The sequence below is a fragment of the Porites lutea genome, chromosome 8 (genome assembly GCF_958299795.1).
Source record: "Porites lutea chromosome 8, jaPorLute2.1, whole genome shotgun sequence".
NCBI lineage: Eukaryota > Metazoa > Cnidaria > Anthozoa > Scleractinia > Poritidae > Porites > Porites lutea.
The window spans coordinates 31,081,552-31,101,594 of NC_133208.1; the positions used below are offsets into that span (position 1 = coordinate 31,081,552).

Below are 20,043 nucleotides of genomic sequence, written 5' to 3' on the forward strand. Positions count from 1 at the left end.
AAAACAAAGAGAGTTAAAAAATTTAGGACCTTGGAAACTGATGGAGAACTTTCTTATATTAGTCCTACATTGCGGTAAATAAAAATGCTCCGAACTTCTAGTGCCATAAGAATGCACCTGGCGTGTCACCAGAAACATGTTATTGAAGCTATAAGGAAGTAAGCCAGATCTGTATTGATACATAAATTTTCCTATTTGAAGTTTGTAGATACTCTCAAGATTCAGAATTTTTAAATTTTTAAATAAGGGGTCAGTGTGAGCATTGAAAGCACTCCTCGACATTATTCTTACGACCCGTTTTTGAAGTGTGATTAATCTTCTGAGGTTTGATGGGTAGGTCGATGCCCAGACGCTCACGCAGTAGAATAAGTATGGGTAGATAAGGCTAAAATAAAGCATCCGTAAGGAGGAATTATTAAGGCAAAAACTTGATTTATAAATTATACCTATGGCCTTAGACACTTTCCTAGCAACATTATGTATATGTGATTTCCATGTTAAATGTTCATCCAAAATTACACCAAGAAAAGTAGCTTCCTTAACACGGTCAATCGAATAATTACTAATATTAAAAGCTAAATAGAGTGTTTGCCTGTTTTGTCTCGGTCTGAATATGATAAAATTAGATTTCTTAACATTAATAGATAGCTTATTTGTATAAAACCAACACGTTATCTTTTTCAATTCTAAATTTACAACTTCAATAAGATAGGAAGCATCAGTATGCGAATAGAAGATATTAGTGTCATCAGCAAATAGTATCAGCTCTAAGACCTTTGACACATTACATAGATCATTTATATATACTAAGAAGAACAGGGGACCTAAGATAGATCCCTGAGGTACTTCGCAAGTGACATCTAATGATGAAGAGTTGTAACCATTATATTGCACAAATTGTTTTCGACAAGATAGATAACTTTTAAACCATTGTAAAGCAATACCACGTACTCCATAATGCTCTAATTTGTCGAGCAAAATTTCATGATTTACTGTATCAAAGGCCTTAGATAAGTCAATGAATAGGCCTAAAGTTACCCTTTTATTATCAAGTGCATTTGAGATCTTGTCATACAATTGGATTAAAGCATGTGCAGTAGAATAATTTTTTCTGAATCCATACTGATTCCGGGAAAGAATATCATATTTATTTAAAAAATTAATGAGGCGATTGTAGACGATTCTCTCTAGGAATTTAGAGAAAACTGGTAACACTGATACGGGTCTGTAATTTGTGAACAAAGATTTATCACCAGATTTAAACAATGGAATAACTCGCGCAATTTTCATCTCTTGGGGTACAACTCCAGAATTAAGAGACAAGTTAATTATATACGTCAATGGTGCGTAGATTAAGTTAAAAGACTCTTTAACAACATTCATTGAAATACTATCATATCCTGGAGCAGTACCGGATCGAAAGCTGCTACAAATCTCAGTGACTTCTTGTTCTGATGCCGATTGAAGAAAAAATGAATTAATAAAGCCTCCATTCAGAAAAGAACGATGAGATTTGTCAGACGCCGGAATCGATTTAGCTAAGTTAGGTCCAATATTCGTAAAATACTCGCAAAAACGGTTTGCTATATGAGTAGGATTACATATTTCTTCTTCATTAGATTTGAAGGTGGAAGGCAACTTACACTTAATTTTCTTCTTGTTAATAAGATCGTTAAGTAATTTCCAAGTTGATTTTGCATTTGATTTATATTCATCTAACTTTTTATTGTAGTAGAGACGTTTAGCAACGAGAGGGGAATGTGTCAATTTGTTTTTATAACTCTTGTAAAGTTTCTCACGATATGGAGTTCGGTTAGCAAGGAAACGCTTGTATAATAAATTCTTTTTTCTTACCGATTTAAGAAGACCTTTAGTTAAATGCTTTTTAGAACGGTTTGCTTCCATCAGTGATCCTGAAAAGTGAACTACAAATGTGGCTCGACGAGAAAAACACGTGAAATAACACTTGACATTGCTTTGTCAATGACGTCACAAAACACGTTTTCCTAAACGGGGAAGGGTTGAAAACAAGAGAGGATAAAGGGGACAGAGAAGGAATCCCCAATACACACCCTTGACGCGAAATGAGTCGCGCTCACCTGGGAAAAGGGAATCGCTGGACTATTTGACCACCCGTGAAATCAGTTTAAGTCGAAGTTGTCGTTACCTCAGTGCTTCAATAAAATGAGAAATTTCGCCAATCTATTGAAACCGGTCGTTTTCACAATAAAGCAAGTAGGACGCCAAGTGTTATTTTTGCTGAATTATAAAAGACCAATAAAAAAATAAAAATAAAACCAGATATTACGTACTGTCTTCAAACTGTAAATTATAAATGATCCTGAGAGAATATTCAGTGTGTTAAAGATTTTTCTGCTGTACTGTTAGCTCTATACAAAAGAGGAACGCCGTTTCTTTTTTAATTTCCTTTTCACTGACACAGCTTTAGCAGAAATCTCTCTTTAGTCGTTTTCGTCGACAAAACGAATAGCAATATCGCTCTCCGCGTCTTCCGCCATTTTGTTCTGCGTCAATTCGTGAAGGACGCGTGGCTCTGAGCATGGGTCATCCACGCGGAACATATTTGCTCTTTGTGATTGGCTGTTGTCTAATTCCCCTTGGGATCTTTGGTCTTAAAAATAACTCGAGACGAATTACCTATGGAACAGGGTGTGTATGGGGGATGCCTTCTCTATCCCCTTTATCCTCTCTTGGCTTCGGGCGCTTCCCAAACTTATTTAGTCCTTCCGTCCCGCATTTGGTTTTGTTCTTATTCCTTCCCACGTTAACTAGATTCTTTCTTGAAAGTGGTATAGTTTTAATTGTCCTCAATACTTACGCTCAGTCCATTTATATTGCTTGCAGTCTGTCCCAAAATGGCAACCCTGAATGAGACATCAGGAGTTCTTACCAGTCCTAATTATCCGGGCCATTACCCTTCTAACGAGAAATGCAGCTGGAAAATTACAGCTAATGAAGGAGAACGCATTGTGTTGGTCATTGAAGAGCTTCGTTTTCGGGACTGTGGTTCATCTTGCACGTGTGACTACCTGGAAATACAAAATGGCTCATCCTCTGATGGCATCTCAGGCAGGCGAAGATGTAGATCAGATAAAGACAAAGGGATAGTATACCATTCAGCAAAAGATGTTCTGAGGGTGACGTTTGTTTCTGGTGCTAGTACTAGTACTAGTACTTACCGGGAGTACAGTGGATTTAATGCAACCTACATTAAAGTGAAATATAATGCAACAACCGCCGGTAAGTTATTAGAAATCGGCTTTGAAGGCATTAACACAGGTGCTGAACACCGTCACAAATTAAGTTGAAGGTGCACGTGCAGGCGACCAGGTTGTCAATTTTCAAGCAAGGAATATAAAATATTATTGCCTTATAACAGGGTCATGGCAATTGGTGCATTCAAATACTTTACAGAGTAACACACGAAAAAAAGTCAAATGTCAATCAAATGCAAACTATGTTTATTGGTATGAAATTTTTAAAAGAGTTCGGTAGCAAATCTCTTATTTTTTTATGTTTATCTATAGTAATGCTTTCGATTGAGTTTTTTTTGTGTTTTGGTTCACAGCCAGATTACTTTTTCATTTTGTACTATAAACTTAAGCTAAATCACAGTTTGCTTCCTCTGGTTGCAGCTTGTACCTCCGGCGAATATCTTGATGGATTTAGTGGATTCTTTTCAACTCCAAATTTTCCGAGTAACTTCCCTCAGTACAGCAGGTGTACCTGGAATATTACAGTTCCCAGCGGGTACATCATTAAACTTAGCTTCGTCTATTTTCGATTGGAGCGCAATCTGTACGTTCCCTGCTATAATGTTCCAGAGGCCCGTGTTACAGTCACAAATGTTGCTTCAGATGATGGGTATCAGCCGTTCATGCTGTGCGGTCAGTCTCTTCCTCATCAAGTGTACTCGGTAGGGAATTCCGTTCAAGTCATATTCACGTCTCTGAGCAGTCAATACCCAGGGTTTAATGCCACTTACACGTCTATCAAGAATAGTTCAGGTACGTGGTATATATTATTTATAAGACATCAATGATCGAGGTAAGATTATAAAAACATTACCAACAACAACTCGCCCCATAAAAGGTGATACAAGAAAGTCTTGGATTCTGGATTCCACGCTGTTGATTCTGGATTCCGGATGTCAGTGGTATTTAGATTGCTGATTCCAATCTGAAGTAGGATTTCGGATTCCTTGAGCAGAATCACATATTGCAAATTTCAGGATTCCGCATTCCACAAGCCAATTGTTTCTCCGATTCCGGTATCCCGATTACATACCTTACATGGCGGAAAACAACGGCCATAAACAGACAAACAAAAACAATCACCTTTTATGGAGCTAGATCGATCTCACACTATCAAGCAATTTCGGTACTTACCAGGCGACCAAACAATTGACTCAGAAAATATTGACGTATTACTGCTTGAAAATGCAAAAGAGGAATAATGAAATGCCAAAGGGAACACGATTGGATCGGTAAAACTGAACGTGATATTGCATTCAAGTGTACTTGAAAAATACCTGTGTTTCAAGTTTGTCCTTATTTGTACGCAAGTCTGATGCTCTCGAGAATCATCAGTTGCTATGTAAGGATGACGATTTTGTCAACCAAAGAGGTTTCTTTCGCCAATTTGAATTTTAAAGGTTCAGAGTGGACAAAGAAAGATCAAATTACAGAAAAAAATACCGTAGCTTAAAAGCTTAAAATAACCAAGAAACACGGGATAACATAAACTCGTGCTCCAAAAGTATTGTAGTACTATTCGCAATCGATGGCAGGAAGCATAGATGTTTTGTCCGTGAGAATTATTTTGTATTTAACCCCCTTATGAGTCAAGCATGACAACCATATCTATCTTAGTATTTCATTAAAACTGATACACTAAGACGTTTTCATATGGATTCTGGGATTTTGAGACGACAGTAAAGAAGTGCTCTTAAAAATATTAAGAGGGGAAGGGGAAGATCTGCTTTACCAAGATATTAAGGCGTAAAAGAAAAAAAATGTTTGGAATATTTTTTAAAATATACTCCAAGAGATCAAGAGATATATGTGATATTCTTTTAATGACGACCTTGAATGAAATTTCAGGAGTCATCACCAGTCCTTTCTACCCCAGACATTATCCTACTAACCAACGCGGCAGCTGGGAAATCAGGGCAAGAAAGGGAAAACGAATTTTATTTACTGTTGAAGACATGGAGTTTTCTTTTTGGTTCAGTGGAGTATGGTTAGAATGGTATGATTAGAACGCCAACAAAAAGATTTCTTAAAATTCATTTCGAATTCGCATATTATGGGTTTTTCTCTTATTCATTTGGAACCAATCGACAGAAATTGTATTCATACACCACCGTAGCTCCCTCAAAAACCGTACCCGATTCCAGACCAAATTGGGCAAAGTCTATACCCGTTACAGTTCCTTCTTATTACCAATTTGATTTATACGGCGGCATTAATTTTAACCAATTAAAACTTTAGTTGAGCAACGGTCAATTTTTTCTAACTCTTCTTCACTAAAGCCAGCATCGGGAATGTCCCCTGGAGTAAGATCAACTTGATCGTCCACCGTGTTAGTTATTTTAAATTTGCCGCAAGGGCCATTTATGCCTCGCTTCCATGGTTTTTTTTTTTTTTTTTTTTTCTGGAATCGGAGTATTACAGAATTTCTTTGGTCTTGTGGGTCCCGGGCTTTTTCGCGGAAGAAAGCTCTCCGGCAAGAGCGAAACATATATGGAAACAGTTGAGTTTGCGGTTAAACTTCCTGATATAAGAAGATCGCGACAGCAACGCAATAGATGATGGCATCTTGTAGGGCACGAAATTACTTTTTTGTGTGTGTGCCAAATCACACACAAACAGTCGAATAAGTCGTGAAACTGGTCGTCAAAGTATTCCCAGGGGCTCTCTCTCTCCTGTTCTTGAAAACTTTCGCCGCCGTTTTTCCAGACTCAACTGACCGCCTCTGGGTCTCCAAGGATACTTTTACCAAAGATATGATATATACATTTAGCCATGGCTAAAAGCGTAGCTCTAGTTAATAAATTTATAATTCAAATCAAACTGGGGAGATCCATATTACGTTCAAGGGCGGGGCTACGTGACTTTAGACAAAAAAATAATTTGCAAACAGTGCAAGAATGAAGCAACATCTAAAATTTGACACCTAGTTAATAGTCTTATTTGTACACCTAATAAATCACCTTTGGCCACAACAAATTAGGCGTGGACAACAATTTCTTCCCAAGCAAAATCACCTTCGTGCCCACCCAAAACCACCTATATAATTTTATTCTATAAAGGCCGTAAAGACACGATATATAGTCCCCGGTGGCAGCCAGTTTACTCGTTATAATTTATAGGTCTTTTCTCTATGTCTAAATGAAAGGCCAAAATAAAAAATCAGGCCGGATGTGTGTGGCTCGCTACAAGTCTGGTAACGCGTAAAACAGCCTTTTTACACTATCTTTGAGGTAAACACAATTATCAGGCGTTGTTTGTTTTTAGACCTCGGACAGAATTTATGTCACATTTTTTCCCTATTTTAATTATAATTTCTTTTTTTTTACAGAATAATCTTACAAGACAAATTGTACTCATTCAATATTCAGGACGATCGAAGCACGCGCTTCCCTTGCACAAAAAATTATAAAAATAACATCATAAAAAGTAATTTATATAGAGAATTCACCATTAGATGGGACTGTTCAGTCAGGTCAATCTGCCATTATGTAGTACGCAGGGTAATAATGGGTTTTGAGCAAGAGATGATAAAGGGGACAGAGAAGGCATCCCCCATACAGACCCTATTCCATAGGTAATTCGTCTCGAGTTATTTTTAAGACCATAGATCCCAAGCGGGATTAGACAACAGCCAATCACATAGCGCGAATGTGTTCCGCGTGGATGACCCACGCTCAGAGCCACGCGTCCTTCACAAATTGACGCAGAAAAAAATGGCAGAAGACGCGGAGAGCGATTTTGTTATTTGTTTTGTCTACGAAAACGAGTAAAGAGAGATTTCTGCTAAAGCTGTGTCAGCGAAACGGAAATTAAAAAAGAATCGCCCTTCCTTTCTTGTATAGCTAGAGCTAACAGTACAGCAGGGAAATCCTTAACACACTGAATATTCTCTCAGGATCATTTATTATTTACAGCTTGAAGTGACAAATTTCTGGTTTGATATTTATTGTTTTATTAGTCTTTTATTATTCAACAAAAATAACACTTGGCGTCCTACTTGCTTTATTATACAAACGACCAGTTTCAATAGACCGGCGAAATTTCTCATTTTATTAAAGCACTGATCGAGGTTACGACAACTTCGAGTTAAACTGATTTCATGGGTTGTCAAAGAGTCTAGCGATTCCCTTTTCCCAGGTGAGCGCCGACTCATTTCGCTTCAATACTGCAGAAATGTTCTCGATCTCTTTACGCTTTCATTGCCTTTCGCCCGACATGTTTTGCACGGCGTTTAGTCATGCAGAACCTCCACGAAACATCCACGCAGCGCGCGAGGTAACTTTATCTCGATTCTAAAAATAACTCGAGACGAATTACCTATGGAACAGGGAGTGTATGGGGGATGCCTTCTCTGTCCCCTTTATCCTCTCTTGGTTGCAAATCTTAATCTTAGGAATTTTCACTACCAAAATGTTCCATAAACAGTTTAAATCGTAAATCTGTCTTGCATGATTGGAAATGTTATTTATTCTATTAGCTATTTAACTAATTAACAAGTCACGTGACCCTTTTCCCTTTATTTACCGATTCCTATATAACGTAAACACACATTCGAGCCTCTGAAAATGTACCTAAAGAAACTTGTTGCTCTTTCATTATCCTTTCCCCATTTTAGGGTAAATATTTTGACCGTTAATTCTCAATTATCAGTCACGTGACGAAAATTTGAGCTTCTTAAATGTCTCATATTGGTAAGGCCATTAAGCTGTATGTGTAGTTCAATTTCCAGGATCACTGATAGAAGCAAACCCAAATAGCATATAATTATGTACTTTACTTTTGCACACATCGTTTTGCCATCTCCGCCCGCAAGTAGTGAGAGCTAAACGAGGCGGGCTGAGTGAAAAGGTTACAGCAGTCATAAATATTAAATTAAAGGGAGCTATGAAGATTATATTAAAGTAAACTAAACAAATTAAGCGGAAAGATCAGAATTACAAAAAAAACAAGCTAGAGTTACATAAATAGGTTTACAGAAATTTACTAAAGAACTATCAATTATTAGATTTTTTGTAGCAGAATAGGTACTTCAACATAATCATCCTCCGTTTTCATTATCGACAGCAATAAGTCATGAAAATGTTTTTTAAAAGATCATTTTGAGAGTTGACGAAATTTCGTTGGGAATTGCGTTCCAAAGTTTAGCTCCAATTCTGGCCGAAAAGAACCTTGATTTTGATTCAGTCTTGCCATAACAATTTCCAGACGAAGAAAAACTGGTCTCATACGTGTGCTTTGAATTAGCTTTGGTAAAGAGATCACAGATGTTAGACGGAGCATTATTCAAGCAGGAGACGTCAAACATTATAGAAGATATACTTTTTCAGCATATAATATTTGTAAGGGTAGAATGTTTGAGGAAATAAATTAATAATGACACTGCATGTGCTCTAGTGGGTTCAGAAAAATGCATCAAACGAAGGACTTCGTTTTTGTAGCACGAGAATTTTGTGTAAATGGGTTTTGGCAGCTTGACCCTAAGCCGCCAACCGTATGTCAGATAAGGCAATGTCAATGATTGATAAATATTTAAAAGGGTAGGACGTGGGACGAGGTGCCAAAGACGGGCAACATCACCAACAGTTCTGCTTTTTTAATGCAAAATTATTAAATAAAGATGAAATTTCCAGCTTAAATTGCTGCCCAATAGGACACCAAGATATTCAACATGGTCTTTACACTCAAGGGGAGTAGGAATTTTGGTACATCTTGGCTGTTGATCATGACCGCTGACTTTTTCAATAGCATTTTATCAAAATATGCATGTTTGATTAGATAGTCATGCCTTAAATGGCCTGAGTGGATGTCAGAAGTCTTCTCGCTCGTAAGTGAGGAAAAAAACCTCTATCACTCAGGCTAACCGCAGTGAAGCAGTACCTCAAATTTTTGAGGAAAGGGTTAGGTAATTCTGTTTTAGATTATGAGACTTATTGCTATCATTCCTGAAATATTCTTCAGATGATGATGATGGGAAAAGGTGTGGCCCAGGCGCAAACGATACGCCTAACTGTAGATGTAGGACGAAATGTCGCGGTACTAGGCCGAGGGGCATCAGCTGCACCATTCTCAACAGTGACTGCAACGAAAGTAAAAGAACAGTGTGCTGTTGCAAAAGTGACGAAAGTTATTGCCGTATGTTGTCCGTAACAAATCATATAATAATATAATCATATAATTAAAAAACAAAGAAACAAACAAAGTGGGGGTTTTAGCAGACAGGATCAAATTTCCCTTAAGTGAGAAGTCACAAGAATACATTTAATTATCTTTTATTTTTTTTTTGTTTTTGTCGTGCTTATCAGCCTTGTGTAAGAACAGGATAGTAACTATAAACTATTGGCCTTCAACTAATAACTTCGGTATGTACGGTGGTAAACTTTTTTTACTCGCCTCCATCGTGGTGATGGTAGTTATACTTCTATGATTATGTGTGAATGGAGGCATTTTGCACATTATTTACTCCAGCAGTTTAGAATGGTCAATTTACTCCTCGTTACTATCGAGTTAGTGTCGATTTAGGTCGATTCAGGGCGTAATAAGCTAGGGCGTTGAAACGATTAACGCGCTCTCTGGTTCAGCTGTGATGCGAAGTAGGACTGGAACTAGTCCGCTTTCCGCTCTCGATCCGCTGTCAGGGCAAGAGAAATGGCGCCGTCTAGCTGAAGGTAGGTTCGGATTTATTGCTTTATATCTTTAGATCGCTGCAATCTATACTTAGATTTGATATTTGGCCTATTTCTATGCTATATACAGAAAATATTTAGGTGATATTTTATAGTTAGTCTTATAAGTTAAGGTGTTTTTTCGCCTTTTATGTTTATGTGTTGTCAAAATGGCCTATCGAATATTACAGGTTGAAGGTCGCGTTTTATCTTGCCAGTCAAAACCAAATGATAAACGTAATGGTTTTAAAAAATTTTGTTTGTGCATGCAAATTTTTAGAGTGAACCTTTTATGAACCCTTAAGGTTTTTTTACTTCTGAAGTGACGACTTCATAATAGCAAGGTTTTTGTTTTGCACGTTGGCGTTTAGCTTGTTAGTAAAATAAAAGATTTCAGTTGCCCAAGTTCGCGATTTTTCTTTTTTTAATATACACTAAGATGGTAATTTTTTTTTTCTTTTAGTTACAGGACCGCGATCCACGAACGTTCTGACTATTTTGAAAGTTCTACTAGAAAATTACATTAGAATGATCTCGTGTGACAGTCGTTACATAAAAATTAAACAACAACAAATTCTGCTTTACTGCGTTATAAATCTAAGGGTTAACGTTGTATTGCACAGAAACAGAATGAAACCTATGGAGAAATTTGCTTTCAAATCCCCACAAAGACTGCAAAGATTCCACTGTAAAATTAAATCACAGAATGTGTTTGTTATTATGATTTTTTGCAGGACAACGGTGAGTGCCAGGCCTGAAAAGACTACTAGAACACACACTGAAAAATGAACGAGTTCATAATACCATGAACATGAAGAAGAGCATGAAGAGGTCTTAATTTGATTGCAAGTAGAATAAATTAAGACTGTGTAGCATCGTATTTTTGTCGTCAGAGGCTTAAGTGTGGTGTTGCACAAACTACAGTTAGCTCTCAGATGGAAACTATTGGGACTGGCACAAAATGTCTGTATTAATGGACAGGTGTAACTCTTATATAGATTAAAAGAAAATGACTAAAGAATAGTAGGGACCAAATCGATTTCCTGGAGGAGCCTTATCTTTTGATTGTACTACTGTATAATATTTCTAGCATTATATCCTCTCTGTTAATATTATAAATTGTAGTTACAAGGAAACAGGAAAGTATTTTTTGAATCAAGTTTGATTAAGCCTGGCTGCAGTAAATAAATTTAATCAAGAATGAAATTGAATCATATACTGGGCATGAAGTGTACAAGTGTGGTAGGGTTGCTAGTCACTCTAAAAAGTTTAGTTTTCAATTAATAGCTGTTACAGGCCATTTGTATTTCATTTGAGCAAAATTCTGTATAATTTTCTTGTTTGTAATGTACTCAGTTTGAATTTGTATGTTATGTAAATGTTTTATGCTGTATCTGTAAGATATATATAAATATAGCAATGTATTTTTTCAATGTAAGACTAGTGAGTGTTTAGTTTTTTTAAGTTCCTTAGTATGTCTTGCATGGGTAGTTTTTAGTGACCATTTCGTTACAAAAAGCTGTTATTATCAAACAAAAATGCTTGCTGGGCTACTTATTTGTGTCCTTGCGACCTCTTTGAATTTTTTTCAATGGCAGTGAGTTAAATGTTTTTCACATACTTATTCTTCATTGCACAGTAGTATTAGTCTACAAAAAAATAATGATGATTTTATTATATTTTAAATTTACCCAGAACTTTAGTTTTCACTGTCCAACTGTATGCTCAATATCGGAGATAGCTCAATAAGGTGTTTAGAGAAGAACACTGATGTACACCAACAAATCCAAACTTTAATAGTGAAGACAGATCATCTGGCCTTGAAACTAGGCAGCAAAAAATAAATGCCATAGCAGATGATGAATTACACAACTTGATATTAAACTGAAGTAGAGAACCGATAATATTAGTCTAAAAATGATGTTAGTGCTATCATCTGAGTTGTGATGCCATTTTCTTACCAAGTCATGAAATAATTTTTAACACAGGTCACGGAAGTGGAACCATATTCAATACAGATATTTGTTCGCGGGGGAAAAATTGAACAAAACAGAAAACGAACGTGACAAAAAATAATTTGCTCCTTCGCTATTGCTTGCAGCAAATGAATACCACGGGTTAATGGCTAACGTTCGCTGGATAATCTCCCTCACGATCCAGTATAATGTCCGCCATCTTGTTTTGTCTCTTTGGTAGTACCCAGACCCTTGCATCACAGCTAAATCGCTCGACCCCGCTCGTTTCAACGCCCTAGCTTATTACGCCCTGGGTCGATTCCATGACGTCACCGTCACCTATCTCTCTTTTTATACGGTAAATACCGTCTAGACCTTTATAACAATAACACTGTCGAGTTAGTATCAAGTCGTTCTTTTCATACGTAGTGAGCGTCTCTCTTATACAATAGGAACAATAGGCTTGTCCCATTGTTTCCAGTAGTGAACTATGTTGCAAGATAAGCCCTGTTGGTGTCTAGGTATAGGTATAGGTATAGGTATAAGTATGCCTAGATTTTTGAAAACCGAGTTAGAAAAAATATCAACTCATTCTACTACTTGGCAATTTAAAACAACAAAACTCATTCAAAGGCCGATTAAAAGCCTTTATCTAAGTGCCTAAAGTCCAATTATGTTGTTTGCAAGACAAAATTAACTAGAATCGAGTCACTTTAAAGTTGCAAACACTTTTCAGGCGATAGTTCTGGGTTTTGCCTGATATTTCAATGTCAAATAGAACACATGCAAAGAATAATATATAGATTTAGCCAGGGCTAAAAGCGAGGCTCCCATTAATGAATTTATAATTTAAATCAAACAATAAACTTGTATTCCACAATTCAGTTAACTTTAGAGCACATTCGTTATGTGACTTTTCAGGGAAAGGCTAAGTGATTTTACAAAAAATAATTTGCAAACAGCCCAAGAGTGAACCAAATCTCACATCGAGTTGATAGCCTCATAAGTACACCCAAAAACTGGCAATCATCTTCGATCACATTTATTAAGAGCCATAATGGCTCTTGATCACGATAGATTTTTTTTCCAGGCCTAATTAAAATTAGGCCTGGAAAAAAAAATAACGGCCGAATTTTTTTGCGTTCGACAAGTTTATTTTACGAAATCTTGCCAACAAAACTGGGTGCGTGTAAACCAACCTTTTATATCATTTATACATCCCATCTGAGGTGAAACAGTACTATGAAGCACTGTTTTTATCATACAGACCTCGGACAACAGAATGCAGTATTTCACAATATTGCGATACAAATCGCTATTCAGGACGATCGAAGCACGCGTGGGCTTTAGCCGTGAACCGTTGAAAAAATTTTCAAAATCATCTATACGGCGAGCTGGTTCTGACTTTTACAGTACTGGCAGTGGCGAGTGTTTGAATGAACATTAACAGAGTTACGCTTCAACATAATAAAGAACTTATTATGTTTATTTTTTATTTTAAAACGGTTTAACGCGCGGCATTTTAATTACTCCGGGAAGCGTTGTTTACTGAACGACTGAACACAATCGGCACAACGATTAAAATTACAAGAGAGAGTACTAACAATCAATAAAAGAAATATAACTCGGTGAAACATATACAGAGACGACAATTTTCATTCAGGAAGACAAGTATTAAAGTGTCTCTAAAAATCCTGAGTCTTCGAGCTTAAAGCTGAAGTTTATGTTTTAAGCCGGCTTCCCGGTGTTTGCTTTTTTCAAAGACGAACTCGAGGCGAGAAGATCGCTAAAACCTTTCTTTTACAGCCAGAATTATAACTAAATATTCTTTGAAACGTTTTCTTTCTATTTGCGTTGAGAAAATGTCTAAAGGCTTTTTAAACATCTGTAAGCTTATAACAAACCTGATACTCGGTCAGATCATTGTCTCAAATCTTACAAACGTGCGTAAACAAAAGAGCCGCATAAACTACGCTCGACCTCATTGAATTAGGAATAAAAAACAAACACCAAATACAATAATTACTTAGGCTTATCACTCGAGATGCAGCTCCTGAAAGGTTACAAGTAAGGCCAGTATCGCTTCAGACTTTGCAACCCTCTTACGCATTAAGCAAGATGAAAACGAAAACGATGCCATCCGAAATCGGATTTCCGACTTTGACTCAACCAAAAACCCAATAAACAAACTAGCCATGAATAACAGAAGACTCCTGATAGCAGCTGAATTTCATTTTGTACATCCAGTGGAAAAAGAAAGTTAAAAACATCACAAGTTGACACAAAACTCTGTCAGCTTCAGCTGTCAAAGTAAACAAGATTCAAGATGCTGCATAAATTTTCCGCATGAACTCACCTGTCAAATTTTGACCAATCAGAGCGTAAAAATTGGACGTAGAGCATTGAGCAGCGGTCAATCACGTGACAACCAAAGGAAAAGAGGTTGACCATAATCTATGGGTATGGGGCTCTGTCCCACGCGCGCGAAGCGCGCGTGGGAGCCCCGCTATAAGGATGATTATACCTAGCTAAGAAAAGTGCCCGTTTTTTAGTAAATCAGATCGCCGACAAAGAACATGCATGTATGAGAGAATCGTGAGAGACATATCACTCAGATCTTTAACGATCTAAAGATGCTTCTTTGTGATTTCTGTGCAATTAATATTATCTCTGAGTCAATGGAATAAGTGCCTGAAGTCCAATTATGTTGTTGCCTGATATTTCAATGTCACATAGTAGCCTGTCATCACTCTACAATGCCTTAGAAACACATGCAAAGAATATGAGGATGATTATACCTAGAAAAGTAATTTTTTTACCAAATCAGCTCGCCGACAAAGAACATACATGTATGAGAGAATCGTGAGGGACATTTCACTGATCTTTAACGATCTAAAGATTGCTTCTTTGTTGATTTCTGTGCAATTAATATTATCTCAATGGAATAAGTGCCTGAAGTCCAATTATGTTGTTTGCAAGACAAAATTAACTAGGATCGAGTCACTTTAAAGTTGCAAACACTTTTCAGGCGATAGTTCGGGGATTTGCCTGAAATTTCAATGTCACATAGTAGCCTGTCATCATCTGCAATGCCTTAGAACACATGCAAAGAATATGAGGATGATAATACCTCGAAAAGTGCTTGTTTTTTACCAAATCAACTCGCCGACAAACAACATGCATGTATGGGAGAATCGTGAGAGACATTTCACTGATCTTTAACAATCTAAATATGCTTCTTTGTGATTTCTGTGCAATTATTATGAATAATGAAGTAATTAAAACTAGGTGATTTAACAATTAAAACATGAATTATCTAAAAATACAAAATATACGAGAATAAACACTGAATAAAGTAGAATTGAATTCAAAGACCCATATCTACTTTGTCTTTCAGTAGAACGACTTTGTCGATGTTTCGTTTGAGTAATATTAGCATATAATTGGGACACACTCCGTTCAAACGTTTATAAACTAATGCGCACTGATTAATCTTAGCTTCATGAAAAAAAGATAGCCAATTAAGTTCTCTAAACAGATCTACAGTATTTGCTCTAGTATCAACATTGAGAATAACGCGTGCGGAACACTTCTGTAGCCTGAAGACCTTATTTAAATTATCAACAGATGTAGAAACCCATACACTAGAGCCATACATCATGGTTTCTTTTATCATGGTACTGTAATAAAGATTTCGTTGATCTAAAGGTAAATGACGCTTGATTTTTTTTTTCAAAACAGCAATACGCTGTGTTAGCTTCTTACATAGATTATCAATATGCTCATTAAAATTAAACTGCGTGTCAATAATTACACCTAAATTAAATTCATATTACCCACTAACCCTGGGTTATCTGCACCCAACTTTGAACAAATTTTACTAAAACTTTCTTTTAAATTACTCCAATAGAAAAAAGCGCACCACTTTCCACAATTATATCATCTGTTACAGCATCAAAGTCGGCTTCAACCACAACGCTGCTTACAATGACATCAGCCTCGACAACATCCAAACCACTGCCAGGTAAACCCAAACTTTCGTCTTTAAGTTTCCGAAAGTGCGTATATATCGATTAATATTTTGCCTGAATCCAATTAAAAATACAATATTGAGGCAGCGGCTGATCAAGGAGAGGGGCCCAGTTCCCCCACTCTATCTATAGGCCAAATTGACACCACCACCCCCACCTAATCTTACCTTAGCAACTGGACAAGGTGCTCCCCCATCCCTCCACCCACTTACATACACTGTGAAGAATTTGCACAAAGAGAAAAGGCTAGCTCACTGACAAGAAAATTTTCTTCTTTTTTTGTTTTTGTCAGTATTTCTATTAATTGTAAATTTCATCACAGATTACGTGACATCATATTTTGAAACACTAACAACAAAAGTCGTGGCAACTACTGAAATATCACCAACTTCCACAGAACCAAAGGCAATAGCAACTTCATCTACACTTTTTAGTGCAGCCTCTCCAACCGTGAGCCAATCGTCGAAACTGAACGCTACAGAGAGGGTCAGTGTTTTTTAATACACCCCTATTTATAATCCTTAGTTCTCATTAATGGCGTTTTGATTTGCATAACATCTCCAGCAAAGTCGAACCGAAGTGGACAGGTCTTTATTTGAAGCATTTAGTCCTGGATAATTTTACTGAATTAATTTTTGTACCTCGCACTGGGGAGCAAGACTGCCTATTTTCGTATTTCGAAAAACTGCATTGTTCACTTACTGAATGTCATTACTTCCAGTTTGATTTTAGTCTGTCTTTATTTGAAAAATATGATGAAGGTGAAGACTAATTGTGAACCAGTTAAGCCGATACTTCTATTTTCATTATCATTTATTTCATTTATTTCTTTATTTTTTCTTCGTTTTATTTTGTTCTTTAATATTAATAGTGTTTTTCTGCGAACGATTATTCTATTTTATGACGTTGCATGGACAACCGCGTATCTATTAACCCTCGAGCATACATGTAAACTCATACCCCTAACGTGCTACAAGACAGGCAAATGGGTCTGGCGTTTTCATTACGTTGCGATATTTTGAAAAATTTCTACCCCAAAATGGTGTTTATTATGGAATAAATATGCAAATGAGGCACTTCATATAATGGGGGTACCGGTCAGTGACGTCATCTAACATGTAATGGCGGGGTTTTATATATTTTTTTACTTATTGCCCATATTTTTCTTTCTTTTCCAGAAAATTTATAAGTTTTACTCAAAAAATACACTTTTTAACCTCTTAGGGACTTGTCAGAAATTAGCAAGGGGGGAGGGGGGGTGGAAACAGAGGGAGGGTCACAACTTTTTGAGACTGCAGAAAAGGGTGGGGTCCTGAAAAATGGGCTGTTAAAAGGGGGAGGGTCATGCAAATATGTGTCCCTGATCATGAAGAGGTTCGCCCACTGAAGAAAAAAGAAGTTCTTTATTTTGTAAAAAGACACCTGGGAGAAATAGGAGAGTGGAGTGATCAGCTGTCAGAATCAGAGTCGGACTCAGCTTAATGCTGTCATCTAAAATGCATATATATGGCATTACAAAGAACAGATTAGAAATATATTTTGAGCTTTTTTAATACTGACTCACCCTAGTGTATTGCAAAAACTAGATTTTATCATTTATACAAGAGGGGAAGGGTCATGATATTTTAGGCCAAGGTCAAGGGGAGGGTTAGAAAATTTCACTCCCATTGCAGGGATGGGTCACCTCATTTCCGAACCCAAATTTAAAATTCCCACCCCCTACCCCCCGGCTAATTTCTGACAAGTCCCTTAGTATGTAAGAGATACTTCATGTTGCTTCTGGCTAAGAATATGGCCCCAGACGATTAAAATATTACAACATAATTTTACAACGTGCCTTACTTGTCATTCAATATCTCCTACATCATTCTATTGGCAGATTCTGGCCAGATTCACAGCAAATATGTGTCTCAAAGATAAACAAACAGCTACTGAAATGGAAAAATGCTTAGATAAAAACCTTTTGATAAAATTTACGAAAAACCCAAGAGGGGGGCCAGTCCCCTCCCCTTGTACGTTCGAGAATTGATAAACGGCCACGGCACTTATCGGGATCCCGAGAGTGGCCGCTTAACGGAGGTTCAAATGTGTAGCCATGCAGCGGTAGGCAGCAATCAGAGTTCTCGAGGTAAATCCAGTGTGATCACACATCCGTTTATTTGGTTCATCCACAGCAAGAGAAGATAAAAGCCTGTTATCATGTGCACAGTCCCGATAAGATGGACGCCTTCAATTTTTCCCTGGCTTTCTTTATCTCTTTGTTTGACTGTCTCTAAGACGGACACTTATTGCCGGTCCCAAAGGTTTTTGGTTTGGAGAGAGTTCACTGTAGATAAATCATTGGTCAGGGTTTTCGTGTTAAGTCTTATTATTAGCCAAGACTGAACTGCTTAGTAGATTGCATCGACCATTCGGTAAACTAGTAAATGTTAATTTTGTGGCAGTTGCGTCAATATGAATCGCGGATGCAGGACCTCAATGTCAGCAGGGAAGACTCCTTACAGGTAATACCGATTTCTTTTCTCTCAGAAATTACAGACTCGTACGCTGTTCACATTAAGATAATTATAGTATTATTATAATGTTCAGATATAGTGCGCACTCTGATTGGTTCAAAAACCGTGCGTTAAGGGAGTATAAAACACTTGACCACTCCACTGATCGTCGAGGTTTCTGCTCAAGTTTTGCAGCAACCCAACACTAAACTTAATCTGAAACGAAAAGATGATGTAAAATGAGGCGATTTTCCAGACCAAAGTCTTTTCGCCTTTTTTGCTCGCTTAAGCCATTGTTGCAAAAGACGCGAGGCAAAAAAAGAAACTTCTTCATCATTGGAGAGATTTGGCCGCGAACTAAGCCTTTAACTATTTTTATACGAGCAGTTTGCCTCTTATGTTAAGACGTCCTCGTATAAATTGTTCCTTTCGCGTGTCATGTAAGCCGAGGCCAGAGTAATACTGAAGAGAACAACTATGTATAAAAATCAAGTTTGGATGAATGATTATACTTTTTGAGGACGACTATCTGTTCATATATGAAACTGTGCTGAGAAACAGGCGAATTTGTCATTTGGACGAATAATTTAACCATGATTATTGAATTTGGCTTTCGTGTGATATGAAGAATTGTGCAGATCTGGGGGGCTTTCATCCGCCTCGGTCCACCCTTCTCGACTCCTCTTTAATTATTTATATCATGCTCAATGCCCCACCTAATAGGTACTGTTACTATATATGTTGTGCTTCAATTTTGTTTGTAAGGTAAAATTGTGATAATGAATTTAAAACAAAGGGAGATAAAATTTAAACCAAGGATAAAACTGAACCGCGACATATACAAAACAGTTGGAAAGTCTGAATTTTAAAGAAATGTGGTCAGTAACAGAATGACTTTAACTTAATTCTATGCGTAGTGTGGTATCTCAAAGCACTTATATTTCTACTTTCTTTAGGAAGCAGCCACGATCAGCAACACTTTTTTCGAAAACTTAAAGAACGATCCGCCTGAAGATAATGGCATCAACATATTGGTAGCGACTCAACAACTTGATATGTTTGCTATCAGGTACCTCAAAACTCATAAGCGAGCGAAGCAAACACAAGTCATGTCTCAAAAATGGTTCGGTGAGTGTTAACATGAGTAGGTGTCATCGTATCTCGTGGCTTAAAACATATATTAATAAACTACAATAACAAAGCAGCAATTACAAAATTGCTTTGTACGTCACCTTTCAATCATAGGACTTGTTTGAATTGACGAAAATCTGGACTTAACACAAGAGACGAGTATTTCCAAGATAGAATTATGGCTCGACTGGGTGTTCCCTTTCTGTACCATTATTCTCTCTTGGTATTTCAAAGCTGGTTACTAAACCAAAAGAATATTACATGTACTATTTGGCGTCAGTACCAAGGGTTCTACGTAGGGGTACTAACATGTAATGGTGTGGAAGCATGTTGTGGAGGATTGGCTTCTACAGTGTTTATGTTGGATCCCCTTAACCAACTGAATTCCTGGATTCACCCATTGGCCTTGTCATGTTCTCTGTGAGTTCTCTGTGGCCAATATATTGGCCTGTCTTCATTAAAGGGATAGTCCGCGGTGTAAAAGATTAGGGTAT

At 37.2% G+C, this 20,043-nt stretch overlaps 1 protein-coding gene across 1 annotated transcript in view; it reads left to right on the plus strand.

The window, feature by feature from the left end:
- The first annotated feature begins 2,876 nt into the window (after positions 1–2,876).
- The window catches only part of LOC140945546 (uncharacterized), a 27,320-nt gene continuing 10,153 nt past the window's right edge, over positions 2,877–20,043 (plus strand). Inside the window, exons 1-9 of the mRNA XM_073394559.1 lie at positions 2,877–3,261; positions 3,657–4,028; positions 8,481–8,614; positions 9,234–9,407; positions 10,672–10,678; positions 15,803–15,916; positions 16,246–16,409; positions 18,368–18,427; positions 19,375–19,546. Of these exons, the coding sequence (XP_073250660.1) occupies positions 2,877–3,261; positions 3,657–4,028; positions 8,481–8,614; positions 9,234–9,407; positions 10,672–10,678; positions 15,803–15,916; positions 16,246–16,409; positions 18,368–18,427; positions 19,375–19,546 (1,582 nt within the window). The remainder of the gene's footprint in view (positions 3,262–3,656; positions 4,029–8,480; positions 8,615–9,233; positions 9,408–10,671; positions 10,679–15,802; positions 15,917–16,245; positions 16,410–18,367; positions 18,428–19,374; positions 19,547–20,043) is intronic.